The sequence below is a fragment of the Taeniopygia guttata genome, chromosome 33 (assembly GCF_048771995.1).
Source record: "Taeniopygia guttata chromosome 33, bTaeGut7.mat, whole genome shotgun sequence".
Taxonomy (NCBI): Eukaryota; Metazoa; Chordata; class Aves; order Passeriformes; family Estrildidae; genus Taeniopygia; species Taeniopygia guttata.
The window spans coordinates 1,523,292-1,543,937 of NC_133058.1; the positions used below are offsets into that span (position 1 = coordinate 1,523,292).

A 20,646-nucleotide genomic window follows, 5' to 3' on the forward strand; every position below is an offset into this window, starting at 1 on the left:
ACTGGGAGGGGATTTGGGGGTACTGGGAAGGACTGGGAGGGGGTTTGGGGAGGCTGAGATGAACTGGGAGGGACTGGGATGAACTGGGAGGGGATTGGGAGCGACTGGGAGGGGGTTGGGGGGGGATTTGGGGGGGACTGGGATGGACTGGGAGGGACTGGGATGAACTGGGAGGGGATTGGAAGGGACTGGGAGGAGATTTGGGGGGACTGGGAGGGGATTTAGGGGGACTGGGATGAACCGGGAGGGACTGGGAGGAGGTTGGGAGGGACTGGGAGGGAACTGGGATAAACTGGGAGGGACTGGGAGGGAATTTGGGGAGACTGGGAGGGACTGGGAAGAACTGGGAGGGGATTTAGGGGGACTGGGGAGGACTGGAAGGGAAACTGGGGGGACTGGGAGGGACTGGGAGAGGATTGGGAGAGACTGGGAGGGGGTTTGGGGAGACTGGGAAGGACTGGGAGGGATTGGGAGGGGGTTTGGGGAGACTGGGATGGACTGGGAGGAACTGGGAAAGGATTGGGAGGGACTGGGAAGGGATTTGGGGGACTGGGGGTGGAATTGGGGGGACTGGGAAGGGACTGGGATGAACTGGGAGGGACTGGGAGGGGGTTTGGGGAGACTGGGATGAACTGGGAGGGACTGGGAGGAGATTGGGAGGGGAATTGGGGGAACTGGGATGAACTGGGAGGGGATTGGGAGAGGATTTGGGGGGACTGGGATGAACTGGGAGGGGGTTGGGGGGTACTGGGAGGGGGTTTGGGGAGACTGGGAGGGGATTTGGGGGTGACTGGGGTGGACTGGGAAGGACTGGGATGGACTGGAATGAACTGGGAGAGGATTTAGGGGGACTGGGAAGGACTGGGAGGGACTGGGAGGGAACTGTGGAAGGGAACTGGGATGAACTGGGACAAATGGGATGGACTGGGACAAACTGGGAGGGAACTGGGATGAACTAGGATGGAACTAGGATGGAACTGGGATGAACTGGGACAAACTGGGCTGAACTGGGCCGAACTGGTCTGAACTGGGCGCCCCTCCCCGCAGGAAATGCACCTTCGACATGTTCAGCTTTTTGGCCTCCCAGCACCGCGCCCTCCCCCAGGGACCCCCACCCCGTGAGGAAGAGGAGGACGAGGTGCAGCTGAAGCCCACCCGGTGAGGCCCCACCCCAGCACCCTTGGGTGCCACCCCCGGACCCCTGGGACCCCCAAAAACCCCTCAGGGACCCCCCAAAATTCCCCTAAAACCCCCCAAAATTGCCCCTCTCGAGATTCTTATGGGGTAGACTTGGTGACCCCACCACATTTGGGACCCTCCCAGCACCCATAGGTGCCCCCCAAAATATTGGGGATCCCCCCCAGCACCCTTGGGTGCCACCCCCGGACCCCTGGGAACCCCAAAAACCCCTCAGAGACCCCCCAAAATTCCCCTAAAACCCCCCAAAATTGCCCCTCTCGAGATTCTTATGGGGTAGACTTGGTGACCCCACCACATTTGGGTGACACCCAAAAATATTTGGGAACCCCCAAAATATTGGGGACCCCCACAGCACCCTTGGGTGCTACCCCCAGACCCCTGAGAGCCCCAAAACCCCCTCAGGGACCCCCCAAAATTCCCCTAAAACCCCCCAAAATTGCCCCTCCCATTGGAGTCGATGGGCAGAACTGGTGACCCCCCCCACATTTGGGACCCTCCCAGCACCCACAGGTGCCCCCCAAAATATTGGGGACCCCCCCCAGCACCCTTGGGTGACACCCCCAGACCCCTGGGAACCCCAAAAACCCCTCAGGGACCCCCCAAAAATCCATCAGAGCCCCCCAAAATTGCCCCTTCTGTATAATCTTATGGGTTAGACCTGGTGACCCCACCACATTTGGGTGACACCCAAAAATATTTGGGACCTCCCCAAATATTGGGTCCCCCCCCAGCACCCTTGGGTGACACCCCCAAATACTTGGGAACCCCAAAACCCCCTCAGGGACCCCCCAAAATTCCCCTAAAACCCCCCAAAATTGCCCCACCCATAGAAGTCAATGGGTAGACCTGGTGTCCCCCCCACATTTGGGACCCTCCCAGCACCCACAGGTGCCCCCCAAAATATTGGGTCCCCCCCCAGCACCCTTGGGTGACACATCCAGATACCTGAGAACCCCAAAAACCCCTCAGGGACGCCCCAAAAATCCATCAGAACCCCCCAAAATTGCCGCTCCCATAGAATCCTATGGGGTATACCTGGTGACTCCACCATATTTGGGACCGTCCCAGCACCCACAGGTGCCCCCCAAAATATTCAGGACCACCCCAGCACCCTTGGGTGACACCCCCAAACCGCTTGGAGCCCCAAAAACCCCTCAGGGATCCCCAAAAAATCCATCAGAGCCTCCCAAAATTGCCCCTTCTGCAAAATCCTATGGGGTAGACCTGGTGTCCCCCCCACATTTGGGACCCTCCCAGCACCCACAGGTGCCCTCTAAAATATTGGGGATCCCCCCCAGCACCCTTGGGTGACACCTCCAGACACGTGAGAGCCCCAAAAACCCCTCAGGGACCCCCCAAAATTCCCCTAAAACCCCCCAAAATTGCCCCTTCTCGAGATTCTTATGGGGTAGACATGGTGACCCCACCACATTTGGGTGACACCCAAAATATTTGGGATCCCCCAAAATATTGGGGAACCCCCCCAGCACCCTTGGGTGACACCTCCAGACACCTGAGAACCCCAAAAACTCCTCAGGGACCCCCCAAAATTGCCCTAAAACCCCCCCAAAATTGCCCCTCTCATTGGAGTGTATGGGTACACCTGGTGACCCCACCACATTTGGGACCCTCCCAGCACCCATAGGTGCCCCCCAAAATATTGGGAACCCTCTCAGCACCCTTGGGTGACACCCCCAGACACCTGAGAGCTCCAAAAACCCCTCAGGGACCCCCCAAAAATCCGTCAGAATCCCCCAAAAATCCGTCAAAGCCCCCCAAAATTGCCCCTCCCATAGAAGTCAATGGGGTAGACCTGGTGTCCTTCCCCCCCCCCCCCCCCCCCTCCACCTGAGGGGAATTTTTGGGGGGTCTCCAAAATTTTTTGGGGGTCCCCAAAATTTTTGGGGTCACCCCGAGGGATTTTGGGGCGGTTTTCGGGATTTTTGGGGCTTTCGGATTATGGGGGAGGGAAAATTTTGGGGGGATTTGGGGTTCTCTGGGATTTTTTGGGGGTTTTTGGGTATTTCAGGGGGGAATTTTGGGCAAATTTTTGGGGGGATTTTGGAGGTAAATTTTTGGGATTTTTGGGATTTTTTGGGGATTTGGGGGTTTTGGAGGGAATTTTGGGGATTTGGAGTGAATTTTTGGGATTTTTTGGGGGGATTTGGGAATTTTTGAGGTGGATTTTTGGGGTTTTAGGGGCGATTTTGGGGTTTTTTGGGACAAATTTTTTGGGATTTTTTTGGGGTGATTTGGGGATTTTTTGGGGGATTTTTCCGATTTTTGGGGGGATTTTCGGGGAATTTGGGGGATTTTGGGGATTATGGGGGAAATTTGGGGTTTGGGCGGGAGTTTTTGGGGGATTTTGGGGGGGATTTGGGGATTTTGAGGTGGATTTTGGGAGGATTTTTTGGGGTTTTTTGGGCGGATTTTCGGGATTTTGGGGCAGATTTTTGGGATTTTTTTTGGGATTTTGGGGTTTTTGGGATTTGGGATTTTTTTTGGGGGGAGGTTTGGGGGTCCCCCCGGATTTTGGGGTGCCCCTGACACCCCCCCAAGGTTTGGGATTTTGGGGTTCGTTTGGGATTTTTGAGGCGATTTTGGGGCAGATTTTTGGGATTTTGGAGTGGATTTTTGGAGGATTTTTGGGGTTTTTTTGGGATTTTGGGGTTTTTGGGATTTGGGATTTTTGGGGGGGGGTTTTGGGGGTCCCCCCGGATTTTGGGGTGCCCCTGACACCCTCCCAAAGATTTGGGATTTTGGGGTTTATTTGGGATTTTTGAGGTGGATTTTCGGGATTTTGGGGCAGATTTTTGGGATTTTGGGGCATTTTTTTGGGATTTTTTTTGGGATTTTGGGGTTTTTGGGATTTGGGATTTTTTTGGGGGGGGGTTTTGGGGGTCCCCCCGGATTTTGGGGTGCCCCTGACACCCCCCCAAGGATTTGGGATTTTGGGGTTCGTTTGGGATTTTTGAGGTGGATTTTTGGGATTTTGGGGCAGAATTTTGGGATTTTGGGGCATTTTTTTGGGATTTTTTTGGGATTTTGGGGTTTTTGGGATTTGGGATTTTTTTGGGGGGGTTTTGGGGGTCCCCCCGGATTTTGGGGTGCCCCTGACGCCCCCCCAGCCGCGCCACCAGCCTGGAGCTGCCCATGGCCATGCGCTTCCGGCACCTCAAGAGAACGGCCAAGGAGGCGGTCGGAGTCTATCGGTGAGATTGGCACAGCTGGGCACACCTGGGGGCACCTGGGCACACCTGGGCACACCTGGGCACACCTGGGGGCACCTGGGCACAGCTGGAACACACCTGGGGGCACCTGGGCACACACCTGGGCACACCTGGGGGCACCTGGGCACACCTGGGGCACACCTGGGCACACCTGGGGGCACCTGGGCACAGCTGGAACACACCTGGGGGCACCTGGGCACACACCTGGGCACACCTGGGGGCACCTGGGCACACCTGGGGCACACCTGGGCACACCTGGGGGCACCTGGGGGGGTAAAATTCACACCTGGGGACAGCTGGGATATACCTGTGATACACCTGGGCACACCTGGGCACACCTGGGGGCACCTGGGCACACCTGGGCACACCTGACACACACCTGGGGGCACCTGGGGGGGAAAATTCACACCTGGGCACACCTGGGCACACCTGGGGGCACCTGGGGGCACCTGGCACACCTGGGGTACAGCTGGGGCACACCTGGGCACACCTGAGGGGAATACAAACACACCTGGGCACACCTGGGCACAGCTGGGCACACACCTGGGGGGGTAAAAATCACACCTGGGCACAGCTGGGCACACCTGGGCACACACCTGGGGGCACCTGGGGGCACCTGGGGGGGATACAAACACACCTGGGGGCACCTGGGCACACCTGGGCTGGATTTTGAGGGGGGATTTTGGGAGGATTTTGGGGAATTTGGGGTCCATTTGGGGAGATTTGGGGGAATTTTGGGGATTTTTGGGGGGATTTTGGGTGGATTGTGGGGAAATTTGGGGGGGATTTTTGGGAATTTTAGGGAATTTTGAGGATTTTGGGGGGATTTTTTGGGCAGATTGTGGGGGATTTGGGGAGAATTCGGGTAATTTGGGGGATTTGGGGGGATTTGGGGGGATTTGGGGGGATTTTGGGGGATTTGGGGGATTTTGGGGAGGATTTTTGGTTTATTGTGGGGGGATTTTGGGGATTTTTGGGAATTTGCGGGGATTTGAGGGGATTTGGTGGAATTTTGGGGGATTTTGGGGGTATTTGGGGGTACTTTGGTCAATTTGGGGGGAATTTGGGGATTTGGGGTTTCCTGGGTGGATTTTTTGTGGGTTTTTTTGGTTTTTTTGTATTCCTGAGTGGATTTTGGGGGGAATTTTTGGGATTTTGGGGTTCCCCAAATTTTGGGGTGACCCTGTGCCCCCCAAATCCAGCTCGACCATCCACGGGCAGGGAAAAATTTTGGGGATTTTGGGTTTCTTGGGTGGATTTTTTGTGGTTTTTTTGGGTTTTTTGTATTCCTGGGTGGATTTTGGGGGGAATTTTTGGGATTTTGGGGTTCCCCAAATTTGGGGTGACCCCGTGTCCCCCAAATCCAGCTCGACCATCCAAAACAGGGAAAAATTTTGGGGATTTTGGGTTTCCTGGGTGGATTTTTTTGGGGTTTTTTATTGTTTTTGCGTTCCTGGGTGGATTTTTGGGGGGAATTTTTGGGATTTTGGGATTCCCAAAATTTTGGGGTGACCTTTGCCCCCCAAATCCATCTCGACCATCCAAAACAGGGAAAAATTTTGGGGATTTTGGGTTTTCTGGTTGGATTTTTGTGCTTTTTTATATTTTTTTTGCGTTCCTGAGTGGATTTTGGGGGGAATTTTTGGGATTTTGGGGTTCCCCAAATTTTGGGGTGACCCTGTGACCCCCAAATCCAGCTCAACCATCCACAGGCAGCGAAAAATTTTGGGGATTTTGGGTTTTCTGGTTGGATTTTTTGGGTTTTTTTTATTTTTTTTGCGTTCCTGAGTGAATTTTGGGGGGAATTTTTGGGATTTTGGGGTTCCCCAAATTTTGGGGTGACCCTGTGTCCCCCAAATCCAGTTCAACCATCCAAAACAGGGAAAAATTTTGGGGATTTTGGGTTTCCTGGGTGGATTTTTTTAGGGTTTTTTATTTTTTTTGCATTCCTGGGTGGATTTTTTGGGGGAAATTTTGGGATTTTGGGGTTCCCCAAATTTGGGGGTGACCTTGTGCCCCCCAAATCCAGTTTGACCATCCAAAACAGGGAAAAATTTTGTGGATTTTGGGTTTCCTGGGTGGATTTTTTTGTGGGGTTTTTTTTTTTTGTGTGTTCCTGAGTGGATTTTGGGGGGAATTTTTGGGATTTTGGGGTTTCCCAAATTTTGGGGTGACCTTGTCCCCCCCAAATCCATCTCAACCATCCAAAACAGGGAAAAATTTTGGGGATTTTGGGTTTCCTGGGTGGATTTTTTTGGGGTTTTTTATTGTTTTTGCATTCCTGAGTGGATTTTGGGGGGAATTTTTGGGATTTTGGGGTTCCCCAAATTTGGGGGTGACCTTTCCCCCCCAAATCCATCTCGACCATCTGTGGGCAGGGAAAAATTTTGGGGATTTTGTGGTTTTTGGGTGGATTTTTTTTTTGGTTTTTTTTTTGTGTTCCTGAGTGGATTTTTGGGGGGAATTTTTGGGATTTTGGGGTTCCCCAAATTTTGGGGTGACCTTTTCCCCCCCAAATCCATCTCGACCATCCAAAACAGGGAAAAATTTTGGGGATTTTGGGTTTTTTGGGTGGATTTTTTCGGGGTTTTTTATTGTTTTTGCGTTCCTGAGTGGATTTTGGGGGGAATTTTGGGGATTTTGGGGTTCCCAAATTTGGGGTGACCTTTTCCCCCCCAAATCCATCTCGACCATCCAAAACAGGGAAAAATTTTGGGGATTTTGGGTTTCCTGGGTGGATTTTTTGTGGTTTTTTTATTGTTTTTGCATTCCTGGGTGGATTTTTTGTGGTTTTTTATTTTTTTTGCATTCCTGGGTGAATTTTTGGTGGGAATTTTTGGGATTTTGGGGTTCCCCAAATTTGGGGGTGACCCTGTGTCCCCCCAAAATTCATCTCGGCCATCCAAAACAGGGAAAAATTTTGGGGATTTTGGGTTTCCTGGGTGGATTTTTTTTGGGTTTTTTATTGTTTTTGCGTTCCTGGGTGGATTTTTTGGGGGAATTTTTGGGATTTTGGGGTCCCCAAATTTTGGGGTGACCCCGTGTCCCCCAAATCCAGTTCGACCATCCAAAACAGGGAAAAATTTTGGGGATTTTGGGTTTTTTGAGTGGATTTTTTGTGGTTTTTTTGGGTTTTTTTCCATTCCTGAGTGGATTTTGGGGGGAATTTTTGGGATTTTGGGGTTCCTGGTTGGATTTTTTTGGGTGTTTTTTTATTTTTTTTGCGTTCCTGAGTGGATTTTGGGGGGAATTTTTGGGATTTTGGGGTTCCCCAAATTTGGGGGTGACCCTGTGTCCCCCAAATCCATCTCGACCATCCAAAACAGGGAAAAATTTGGGGATTTTGGGTTTTTTGGGTGGATTTTTTGTGGGTTTTTTTTGTTTTTTTGTATTCATCAGTGGATTTTGGGGGGAATTTTTGGGATTTTGGGGTTCCCCAAATTTGGGGGTGACCCTGTGACCCCCAAATCCAGGTCGGCCATCCAAAACAGGGAAAAATTTTGGGGATTTTGGGTTTCCTGGGTGGATTTTTTGTGGGTTTTTGGGTTTTTTTGTATTCCTGGGTGGATTTTGGGGGGAATTTTTGGGATTTTGGGGTTCCCCAAATTTGGGGGTGACCCTGTCCCCCAAATCCATCTCGACCATCCACAGACAGCGAAAAATTTTGGGGATTTTGGGTTTCTTGGGTGGATTTTTTTGGGTTTTTTTTGGTTTTTTGCATTCCTGAGTGGATTTTGGGGGGAATTTTTGGGATTTTGGGGTTCCCCAAATTTGGGGGTGACCCTGTGACCCCCAAATCCATCTCGGCCATCCAAAACAGGGAAAAATTTTGGGGATTTTGGTTTTCCTGGGTGGATTTTTTTGGGTTTTTTTTATTGTTTTTGCGTTCCTGAGCGGATTTTGGGGGGAATTTTTGGGATTTTGGGGTTCCCCAAATTTTGGGGTGACCCTGTGACCCCCAAATCCAGTTTGACCATCCGTGGGCAGCGAAAAATTTTGGGGATTTTGGGTTTCCTGGGTGGATTTTTTTGGGGTTTTTTATTGTTTTTGTATTCCTGGGTGGATTTTTGGGGGGAATTTTTGGGATTTTGGGGTTCCCAAATTTTGGGGTGACCTTTGCCCCCCCAAATCCATCTCGACCATCCAAAACAGGGAAAAATTTTGGGGATTTTGTGGTTTTTGGGTGGATTTTTTTTGGGTTTTTTATTGTTTTTGCATTCCTGAGCGGATTTTGGGGGGAATTTTTGGGATTTTGGGGTTCCCAAAATTTGGGGGTGACCTTTGCCCCCCCAAATCCAGCTCGGCCATCCACGGGCGGGGCCTGTTCTGCAAGAGGAACATCGAGGCCGGGGAGATGGTGATCGAATATTCCGGAATCGTCGTGCGCTCCGTGCTCACCGACAAGAGGGAGAAGTTCTACGACAGCAAGGTGGGAAAACCCAAATTTTTATTTTGGGGGGGAAAACCCAAAAAAATGGCAAAGAAACCACAAAAAATGGCAAAGAAACCCCAAAAAACGGCAAAGAAACCCCAAAAAATGGCAAAGAAAGGCCAAAAAATGAGGAAAACTCCTCAAAAAAAGCCAAAATACGGTAAAGAAACCCTAAAAAATGGCAAAGAAAGCTCAAAAAATGGCAAAGAAACAACAAAAAATTAGGAGAACGTATTAAAAAAAAAGCCAAAGAAGCCCCAAAAAATGGCCAAAAAACCCCCAGAAATTGCAAAGAAACCCCCAAAAATGGCAAAGAAACCCCAAAAAAGACAAAGAATCCCCAAAAAAATTAGGAAAACTCCTCAAAAAACCCCAAAAAACGGCAAAGAAACCCCAAAAAATGGCAAAGAAACCCCAAAAATGGCAAAGAAACCCCAAAAAAGGCAAAGAAACCCCAAAAAAAGGCAAAGAATCCCCAAAAATGGCACATAAATCCCAAAAAATGAGAACGCCTCAAAAAAACCCAAAAAATGGGAAAGAAACCCCAAAAAATGGGAACTCCTCAAAAAACCCCAAAAAATGGCAAAGAAACCCCAAAAAATGGCAAAAAAACCCCAAAACATGAGAATTCCTCAAATAAACCAAAAAAGGGCAAAGAAACCCCAAAAAATGAGGAGAATGCCTCAAAAAAAACCCAAAAAAAAGCAAAGAAACCCCAAAATGGCAAAGAAACCCCAAAAAATGTCAAAGAAACCCCCAAAAAACTGCAAAGAAACCCCAAAAAATTAGAACACCTCAAAAAAACCCTAAAAAAATGGCAAAGAAACCCCAAAAAATTACAAAGAAAACCTAAAAACAGCAAAGAAACCCTAAAATGGCAAAGAAACCACAAAAATTGCAAAGAAACCCCAAAAAATGGCAAAGAAACCCCAAAAATGGCAAAGAAATCCCAAAAAATGAGAATGCCTCAAAAAAACCCCAAAAATGGCAAAGAAACCTTAAAAAAGGCAAAGAAACGCCAAAAAATGGCAAAGAATCCCCAAAAAAATGAGGAAAACTCCTCAAAAAACCCCAAAATACGGTAAAGAAACCCTAAAAAATGGCAAAGAAACCCCAAAAAATGGCAGAGAAACCCCAAAAAATGAGGAGAACGCCTCAAAAAAAGCCCAAAAAACAGCAAAGAAACCCCAAAAAATGAGAGGAGAACACCTCAAAAAACCCCAAAAAATGGCAAAGAAGCCCCAAAAAATGGCCAAAAAAACCCAAAAAAGTGGCAAAGAAACCCCAAAAACGGCAAAGAAACCCCAAAAAATGAGAACTCCTCAAAAAAACCCAAAAAATGGCAAAGAAACCCCAAAAAATGGCAAAAAAAACCCAAAACATGAGAATTCCTCAAATAAACCAAAAAAGGGCAAAGAAACCCCAAAAAATGAGGGGAATGCCTCAAAAAAACCACCAAAAAGTGGCAAAGAAGCCCCAAAAAATGGCCCAAAAAATCAGAAATGGCAAAGAAACCCCAAAAAATGAGGAGAACGCCACAAAAAAACCCAAAAAATAGCAAAGAAACCCCAAAAACCTCATCAATTGACCACACCCAACCATTGACCACACCCACCCATTGACCACACCCAACCATTGACCACACCCATCCATTGACCACACCCAACCATTGACCACACCCATCCATTGACCACACCCATCCATTGACCACACCCATCCATTGACCACACCCATCCATTGACCACACCCGTCCATTGACCACACCCACCCATTGACCACACCCACCCATTGACCACACCCAACCATTGACCACACCCAACCATTGACCACACCCACCCATTGACCACACCCATCCATTGACCACACCCACCCATTGACCACAGCCATTGACCACACCCAACCATTGTCTATGACCTCTTGACCACACCCAACCATTGACCACACCCAAGTCTTGACCAAACCAAACCATTGACCACACCCAACCCTTCATGATGTCACCAACCCTTCATGACATCACCAACCATTGACCACACCCAACCATTGACCATGTCCAACCATTGACCAAACCCAACCAATGACCACACCCATTGACCACGCCCAACTATTGACCACACCCAACCATTATTGATGTCACCAACCATTGACCACACCCATTGACCATGTCCAACCCTAGATGATGTCACCATCCATTGACCACACCCAACCATTGACCACACCCAACCATTGACCACGTCCAATCCTAGATGACGTCACCAAACATTGACCACACCCAATGATTGATGACACCCATTGACCACACCTATTGACCACACCCAACCCTTGATGATGTCACCAACCCTTCCTGACATCACCAACGATTGACCACACCCATTGACCACACCCATCCATTGACCACACCCATCCATTGACCACACCCAACCATTGACCAAACCCAACCATTGATGACATCCATTGATCACACCCAACCCTTGATGATGTCACACCCATTGACCACACCCATTGACCACACCCAACCATTGACCACACCCAACCATTGATGATGTCACACCCATCCATTGACCACACCCATCCATTGACCACACCCATTGACCACACCCATCCATTGACCACACCCATCCATTGACCACACCCACCCATTGACCACACCCACCCATTGACCACACCCACCCATTGACCACACCCATCCATTGACCACACCCATCCATTGACCACATCCAACTATTGACCACGTCCAACCATTGACCACACCCAACCCTTGACCACACCCACCTATTGACCACACCCATCCATTGACCACACCCATTGACCACACTAAACCATTGACCACACCCATCCATTGTCTATGACCTCTTGACCATGCCCAACCATTGACCACACCCAACCCTTGATGACGTCACCAACCATTGACCACACCGAACCATTGACCAAACCCAACCCTTGACCACACCCAACCATTGACCACACCCAACCTTTGATGATGTCACCAACTCTTCATGATGTCACCAACCATTGACCACACCCAACCACTGACCATGTCTAACCCTTGAAGATGTCACCAACCCTCGATGACATCACCAACCATTGAGCACTCCCAACCATTGACCATGTCCAACCATTGACCACACCCAACTCTTGATGACGTCACCAACCTTTGATGATGTCATCTACCCTCAATGACATCGCCAACCATTGACCACACCCAACCATTGACCACACCCAACCATTGACCACATCCAAACCTTGATGACGTCAACCAAGGTTGACCAAGAGTCTTGGAGGTCAACCAACCCTTGACCACACCCAACCCTTGATGATGTCACCAACCCTTGATGACATCACCAACCCTTGATGACGTCACCAACCCATTGACCACCCCGCAGGGCATCGGCTGCTACATGTTCCGCATCGACGAGGCGGAGGTGGTGGACGCCACCATGCACGGCAGCGCCGCGCGCTTCATCAACCACTCCTGCCCCCATTGACCACACCCATCCATTGACCACACCCAACCATTGACCACACCCATCCATTGACCACACCCATCCATTGACGACACCCAACCATTGGCCATGACCTATTGACCACACCCAACTCTTGATGATGTCACCAACTCTACATGGTGTCACCAACCATTGACCACACCCATTGACCACACCCAACCCTTCATGATGTCACCAACCCTCAATGACGTCACCAACCATTGACCACACCCAACCATTGACCACACCCATCCATTGACCACATCCAACCATTGACCATGTCCAACCCTTGATGATGTCACACCCATTGACCACACCCAACCCTTGACCACACCCAACCATTGATGACACCCATTGACCACACCCATCCATTGACCATGTCCAACCATTGACCACACCCAACCCTTGATGATGTCACCTACCCCTCAATGACATCACCAACCATTGACCACACCCAACCCTTGACTTTGCTCAACCATTGACCACACCCAACCATTGACCATGTCCAACCATTGACCACACCCATCCATTGGCCATGACCTCTTGACCATACCCAACCCTTAATGATGCCACCAACACTTCATGACGTCACCAACCATTGACCACACCCAACCCTTGATGATGTCACCAACCATTGACCACACCCAACCCTTGACCACACCCATTGGCCAAACCCAACCATTGACCACACCAAACCATTGACCACGTCCAACCCTTGATGACGTCACCAACCATTGACCACACCCAACCCTTGATGACGTCACCAACCCTTGACCCCACCACCCCGCAGGGCATCGGCTGCTACATGTTCCGCATCGACGAGGCGGAGGTGGTGGACGCCACCATGCACGGCAGCGCCGCGCGCTTCATCAACCACTCCTGCGAGCCCAACTGCTACTCGCGCGTCATCCACGTGGAGGGCCACAAGCGCATCGTCATCTTCGCGCTGCGCCGCATCCTGCGCGGCGAGGAGCTCACCTACGACTACAAGTTCCCCATCGAGGAACCGGCCGCCAAGCTGCCGTGCAACTGCGGCGCAAGGAGGTGCAGGAGGTTCCTCAACTGAGAGGTGGTGGAAGTTCTGGAGATGTTCTGGAGATGGTTGTGGGTGTGTGGTGGTGGTTTTAGGGGGGGTTGTGGTGGTGGGGTTGGGTAATTAAGAGGTTTTGGGGTCAGTCAAGAGTTGTGGAGGTCTACCAAGAGTTGTGGAGGTCAACCATGAGTTGTGGAGGTCAACTAAGTGTGATGGAGGTCAACCAAGAGCCATAGGGGTCAACCAAGTGTGATGGAGGTCTACCAAGAGTTTTCATGGTCAACCAATTGTCTTGGAGGTCAACCAAGAGTTGTCGTGGTTGACCAAGTGTTGTGGAGGTCAACCATGAGTTGTGGAGGTCAACCATGAGTTGTGGAGGTCAACCATGAGTTGTGGAGGTCAACCAAGAGTTTTCATGGTTGACCAAGAGTCTTGGAGGTCAACCAAGAGTTGTGGAGGTCAACCAAGTGTGATGGAGGTCAACCAAGAGTTTTCATGGTTGACCAAGAGTCTTGGAGGTCAACCAAGAGTTTTGGAGGTCAACCAAGAGCCATAAAGGTCAACCATTGATCATGGTGGTCAACCAAGTGTGATGGAGGTCAACCAAGAGTTGTCATGGTTGACAAAGAGTCTTGGAGGTCAACCAAGAGCCATAAAGGTCAACTAAGTGTGATGGAGGTCAACCAAGAATCATGGTGGTCAACCAAGAGTTCTGGAGGTCAACCAAGACTTGTCATGGTTGACCAAGAGTCTTGGAGGTCAACCAAGAGTTCTGAAGGTCGATCAAGGATCATGGTGGTCAACCAAGTGTGATGGAGGTCAACCAAGAGTTGTGGAGGTCAACCAAGTGTGATGGAGGTCTACCAAGAGTTCTGGAGGTCAACCAAGAATCATGGTGGTCAAACAAGAGTTTTGGAGGTCAACCAAGAGTTCTGGTGGTCAATCAAGAGTTGTGGAGGTCAACCAAGAGCCATAAAGGTCAACTAAGTGTGATGGAGGTCAACCAAGAGTCTTGGAAGTCAACCAAGTGTGATGGAGGTCAATCAAGAGTTGTGGAGGTCAACCAAGAGTTGTCATGGTTGACCAAGAGTTCTGGAGGTCAACCAAGGATCATGGTGGTCAACCAAGACTCTTGGAGGTCAACCGGGTGTTGTGAAGGTCGACCAAGAGTTCTGGAGGTCAACCAAGAATCATGGTGGTCAACCACGAATCATGGTGGTCAACCAAGTGTGATGGAGGTCAATCAAAAGTCCTGGAGGTCAACCAAGAGTTTTCATGGTTGACCAAGAGTCGTGGAGGTCAACCAAGAGTTCTGGAGGTCAACCAAGTGTGATGGTGGTCAACCAAGAGTTGTCATGGTTGACCAAGAGTTCTGGAGGTCAACCAAGAGTTCTGGAGGTCAACCAAGAGTTTTCATGGTTGACCAAGAGTTGTGGAGGTCGACCAAAGTTTTGGAGGTCAACCAAGAGTTCTGGAGGTCCACCAAGAGCCATAGAGGCGACCAAGAGTTCTGGAGGTCAACCAGGAGTTCTGGAGGTCAACCAAGAGTTGTGGTGGTCAACCAAGAGTTCTGGAGGTCCACCAAGAGTGATGGAGTTCGACCAAGAATCATGGTGGTCAACCAAGTGTGATGGAGGTCAACCAAGAGTTTTGGAGGTCAACCATGAGTTGTGGAGGTCAACCAGGAGTTCTGGAGGTTCACCAAGAGACATAGGGGCGACCAAGAGTTCTGGAGGTCCACCAAGAGTTGTCATGGTTGACCAAGAGTCCTGGAGGTCAACCAAGAGCCATAAAGGTCAGTCAAGTGTGATGAAGGTCAACCAAGTGTTGTGGAGGTCTACCAAGAGTTTTCATGGTTGACCAAGAGTCTTGGAGGTCAACCAAGTGTGATGGAGGTCAACCAAGAGTTTTGGAGGTCAACCAAGAGTTCTGGAGGTCAACCAAGAATTCTGAAGGTCAACCAAGTGTGATGGAGGTCAACTAAGAGTCATGGAGGTCAACCAAGAGTTGTGGAGGTCAACCAAGAATCATGGTGGTCAACCACGAATCATGGTGGTCAACCAAGTGTGATGAAGGTCAACCAAGAGTTGTGGAGGTCAACCAAGTGTGATGGAGATCCACCAAGAGCCATAGGGGTCAACCAAGTGTGATGGAGGTCAACCAAGATTTGTCATGGTTGACCAAGAGTCTTGGAGGTCAATCAAGTGTTGTGGAGGTCAACCAAGAGTTCTGGTGGTCAACCAACAGTTGTCATGGTTGACCAAGAGCCATAAAGGTCAACCAAGAGCTCTGGAGGTTGACCAAGAGTTGCCATGGTTGACCAAGAGTCCTGGAGGTCAACCAAGAGTTCTGGAGGTCAACCAAGAGCCATAAAGGTCAACCAAGTGTGATGGAGGTCCACCAAGAGTTGTCATGGTTGACCAAGAGTCCTGGAGGTCAACCAAGAGCCATAAAGGTCAACTAAGTGTGATGGAGGTCGACCAAGAGTTCTGGAGGTCCACCAAGAGTTGTCATGGTTGACCAAGAGTCTTGGAGGTCAATCAAGTGTGGTGGAGGTCAACCACGAATCATGGTGGTCAACCAAGTGTGGTGGAGGTCAACCAAGAGTCCTGGAGGTCAACCAAGAGCCATAAAAGTCAACCAAGTGTGATGGAGGTCAACCAAAAGTTCTGGAGGTCAACCAAGGATCATGGTGGTCAACCAAGAGTTGTCATGATCAACCAATGATCATGGTGGTCAACCAGAAGTTCTTGAGATGCCTCCAGCCAACGAGAAGGACCCAAAAATCAGGAGAACGAAATTTCGGGGCTCTCCTGAAGCTCTTGAGATGCCTCCAGTCAACCAGAAGGTCCCAAAAATCAGGAGAACGAAATTTCGGGGCTCTCCTGAAGCTCCTGAGATGCCTCCAACCCTGAGGAACCCCCTGAGATGAGACCTTGAGGGTCTCCCCGGCCTGGAGACCCCCCCCCAAACCCCCCCATGGGCCCCTCCCCCAATCCCCTCCCCCCCCCCACCCCAAAATGGTTCAGCCCCTCCCCCCCCGCCGCGTTTTTGGGGCGTTTTCGGGTTTTTTTGGGAATTTTCGGGTTTTGTATTTTAATTTAACGGCGGCGAAGCTCCGCCCACAATAAACGGAGAGATCTGATTGGTTCCTGAATTTTGGGGGGAGAAAATGGGGGAGAAAAGGAGAATTTGGGTGTTTTGGGGTGAAATGGGGGGAAAAGGGGAAATGGGAGAAATGGGAGAGGAAATGGGGGAAAAGTGGGGAAAATTGGGAAAAATGAGGAAAAAATGGGGGAAAAATGAGGAAATGAGGAAAAAATGGGAAAAAAGTGGGAAATGTGAGGGGAAAATTGGGAAAAATGAGGAAAAAGTAGGAAAAATGAGGGAAAAGTGGGAAAAATGAGGAAAATGTGGGAAATTTGAGGAAAAAATGTGGGAAAAATAAGGAAAAGGTGGAAAATGTGAGGGAAAAATGGGAAAAAAGTGGGAAATGTGAGGGAAAAAGTGGGAAAAATGAGGAAAATGGGAAATGTGAGGGAAAAAAGTGGGGGGAAAGTGGGAAAAATGAGGAAAAAGTGGGAAAAATAAGGAAAAAGTGGGAAAAAGGAGGAAAAAGTGGGAAATGGGAGGGGAAAAGTGGGGAAAATGAGGGAAAAAGTGGGAAAAATAAGGAAAAAGTGGGAAAAAGGAGGAAAAAGTGGGAAATGGGAGGGGAAAAGTGGGAAAAATGAGGAAAAAGTGGGAAATGTGAGGAAAAAGTGGGAAAATGAGGAAAAAAATGGGAAAAATGGGGGAAAAGTGGGAAAAATGAGGAAAAAGTGGGAAATGTGAGGGAAAAGTGGGAAAAATGGGGGAAAAGTGAGGAAAAAATGGGAAAAATGAGGAAAAAGAGGGAAATGGGAGGGAAAAAGTGGGAAAATGAGGAAAAAGTGGGAAAATGAGGAAAAAGTGGGGAAAATGAGGAAAAAAGGCAGGAAATAGGAGGGAAATGGAAAAATGAGGAAAAAGTGGGAAATGTGAGGGGAAAAGTGGGAAAAATGAGAAAAAAGTGCGGAAAAGTGAGGAAAAAGTGGGAAATATGAGGGAAAAGTGGGAAATGTGAGGGAAAAAGTGGGAAATGTGAGGAAAAAGTGGGAAAAATGAGGAAAAATTAGGAAAAATGTGGGAAAAGTGGGAAAAATGGGGGAAAAGTGGGAAATGTGAGGGAAAAAGGGGGGAAAATGGGGGGAAAGTGGGAAAAATGAGGAAAAAAGTGGGAAATGGGAGGGAAAGAATTGGGAAAAATTAGGAAAAGTGGGAAAAATGAGGGAAAAGTGGGAAAAAAGTGGGAAATGTGAGGGAAAAGTGGGAAAAATGAGGAAAAATGGGAAAAGTGAGGGAAAAAATGAGGAAAAAGTGGGAAATGTGAGGAAAAATGAGGAAAAATTAGGAAAAAGTGGGAAATGTGAGGGAAAAAGTGGGAAAAATAAGGAAAAAGTGGGAAAAATAAGGAAAAAGTGGGAAAATGAGGAAAAAGTGGGAAATGGGAGGGGAAAAAATGGGAAAATGAGGGAAAAGTGGGAAAAAATGAGGAAAAAGTGGGAAATGGGAGGGAAAAAGTGGGAAAAATTGAGGGGAAAAGTGGGAAATGTGAGGGGGAAAAAGTGGGAAAAAATGAGGAAAAAGTGGGAAATGTGAGGAAAAAGTGGGAAAAATGAGGAAAAAAAGGCAGGAAATAGGAGGGAAATGGAAAAATTAGGAAAAAGTGGGAAATGTGAGGGAAAAAGTGGGAAAAATGAGGAAAAAGTGGGAAATGTGAGGGGAAAAGTGGGAAAATGAGGGAAAATTGGGAAAATGAGGGAAAAAGTGGGAAATGTGAGGGGAAAATCGCCTCCAAAATTCTCCCTAAAATCCCCCAAAATCCCCCCCCCCGACCAATCAGAACCCCCCCAAATTTTCTCCCCTCTCCCCAAAATTTCCCTCTCAGCCAAATAAAACCCCCCAAAATCCCCTCTCAAACAATCACCACCCCCCAAATCCCCCCAAAATTCTCTTCCAACCAATCAAATCCCTCCAAAATCCCTTCTCAGCCAAACAAATCCCCCCAAATCCCCCCAAAATCCCCTCCAACCAATCAGAAACCCCCCAAATCCCCCCAAAATCTACTCTCAGCCAATCAAAAACCCCTAAAATCCCCCCAAAATTCCCCTCCAACCAATCAGAAGCCCCCAAAATCCCCTCTCAGCCAGTCAGAACCCCCCAAAATCCCCCCAAAATCCCCTCTCAACCAATCAGTAACCCCCAAAATCCCCTCTCAACCAATCAAAACCCCCCCAAAATTCCCTCTCAGTCAATCATGATCCCCCAAATTCCCCCAAAATCCCCTCTCAGCCAATCAAACACCCCCCAAATACCCCAAAAATCCTCTCCAACCACTCAAAACCCCCCAAAATCTCCCCAAAATTCCCTTCCAACCAATCAAAACCCCCCAAAATCCCCCCAAAACCCCCTCCTAGGCAAATAAAACCCCCCAAAATCCCCTCTCAGCCAAAAAAAAAACCCCAAAATCCTCTCTCAGCCAATCAGAACCTCCCAAAATCTCCCAAAAATTCCCCTGCAACCAATCAAAACCCCCCAAAATCCCCTCTCAGCCAATCAGAACCCCCTAAAATCCCCCCAAAATTCCCCTCCAACCAATCAGAACCCACCCAAATTTTCTTTCCTCTCCCCAAAATCCCCTCTCAGCCAAACAGTAACCCCCAAAATCCAATTTCAGCCAATCAAACCCCCCCAAAATTCCCCTCCAACCAATCAGAACCCCCCAAAATCCCCCCAAAATCCCCTCTCAACCAATCAGTAACCCCCAAAATCCAATTTCACCCAATCAAAACCCCCCAAATTCCCCCAAAATCCCCTCTCAGCCAATCAAAACCCCCGAAAATCCCCTCTCAACCAATCAAAACCCCCCAAAATCCCCTCTCAGCCAAAACAACCCCCCCAAATCCCCCCGAAATTCCCCTCTCACTTAATCAGAACCCCCCAAAATCCAATTTCACCCAACCAAAACCCCCAAAATTCCCCTAAAATCCCCTCCAACCAATCAAAACCCCCCAAAATCCAATTTCACCCAATCAAAACCCCCCAAAATCCCCCCAAAATCCCCTTTCAACCAACCAGTAACCCCCAAAATCCCCTGTCAGCCAGTCAAAAACCCCAAAATCTCCCCAAAATTCCCCTCTCACTTAATCAGAACCCCCCAAAATCCCCTCTCAACCAATCAAAACCCCCCAAATTCCCCTAAAATCCCCTCCAACCAATCAAAACCCCCCAAAATCCAATTTCACCCAATCCAAACCCCCCAAAATCCCCCCAAAATCCCCTCCAACCAATCAAAACCCCCCAAAATCCAATTTCACCCAATCCAAACCCCCCAAATCCCCCCAAAATCCCCTCTTACCCAATCAGAACCCCCCCACATTTTCTCCCCACCCCCCAAAATCCCCTCTCAGCCAATCAGGACCCCCCAAATTCCTCTCCCAGCCAAATAAAACCCCCCAAAATCCCCCCAAAATCCCTTCTCAGCCAATCAGAACCCCCCAAATCCCCCCAAAATTCCCTTCCAACCAATCAGAACCCCCCCAAATTTTCTCCCCTCTCCCCAAAATCCCCTCTCAGCCAATCAGTAACCCCCAAAATCCAATTTCACCCAATCAAACCCCCCAAAATCCAATTTCAACCAATCCAAACCCCCCAAAATCCCCTCTCAGCCAAAAAAACACCCAAAATCCCCCCAAATTCCCCTCCCAGCCAAATAAAACCCCTCAAATCCCCCAAAATCCCTTTTCAACCAATCAAAACCCCCCAAAATCCAATTCCACCCAATCAAAACCCCCAAAATTCCCTCTCACCCAAACAAAACCCCCCAAAATCCAATTTCACCCAATCCAAACCCCCCAAATCCCCCAAAAATTCCCCTCTAACCAATCAGAACCCCTCAAATCCCCTGTCAGCCAATCACCACCCCCAAAATCCCCTCAAAATCCCCTCCAACCAATCAAAGCCCCCCAAAATCCCCCCAAAATCCTCTCTCAGCCAAATAAAACCCCTCAAATCCCCCAAAATCCCTTTTCAGCCAATCAAAACTCCCCAAAATGCCCCCAAAATCCCCTTTCCACCAATCAAAACCCCCCAAAATCCAATTTCAGCCAAATAAAACCCCCCAAAATCCAATTTCACCCACTCAAAACCCCCCAAATCCCCCCAAAATTCCCCTCCAAACCCCTCCCCCCC

General features: G+C 49.2%; 2 protein-coding genes across 2 annotated transcripts; both read left to right on the forward strand.

Moving 5' to 3' along the window:
* The first annotated feature begins 4,227 nt into the window (after positions 1-4,227).
* Positions 4,228-12,375, forward strand: LOC140681262 (histone-lysine N-methyltransferase 2B-like). The gene is made up of 3 exons (XM_072920773.1): positions 4,228-4,412; positions 8,730-8,859; positions 12,243-12,375. The coding sequence occupies exons 1-3, from the start codon at positions 4,354-4,356 to the stop codon at positions 12,342-12,344; spliced, it is 291 nt and encodes a 96-aa protein (XP_072776874.1). The 5' UTR covers positions 4,228-4,353; the 3' UTR covers positions 12,345-12,375.
* A 684-nt stretch (positions 12,376-13,059) lies between these two features.
* LOC121468600 (uncharacterized) lies at positions 13,060-16,075 on the forward strand. The gene has a single exon (XM_072920706.1). It carries the CDS (start codon positions 13,060-13,062, stop codon positions 13,405-13,407), a length of 348 nt encoding a protein of 115 aa, XP_072776807.1. The 3' UTR covers positions 13,408-16,075.
* Positions 16,076-20,646: the final 4,571 nt, after the last annotated feature.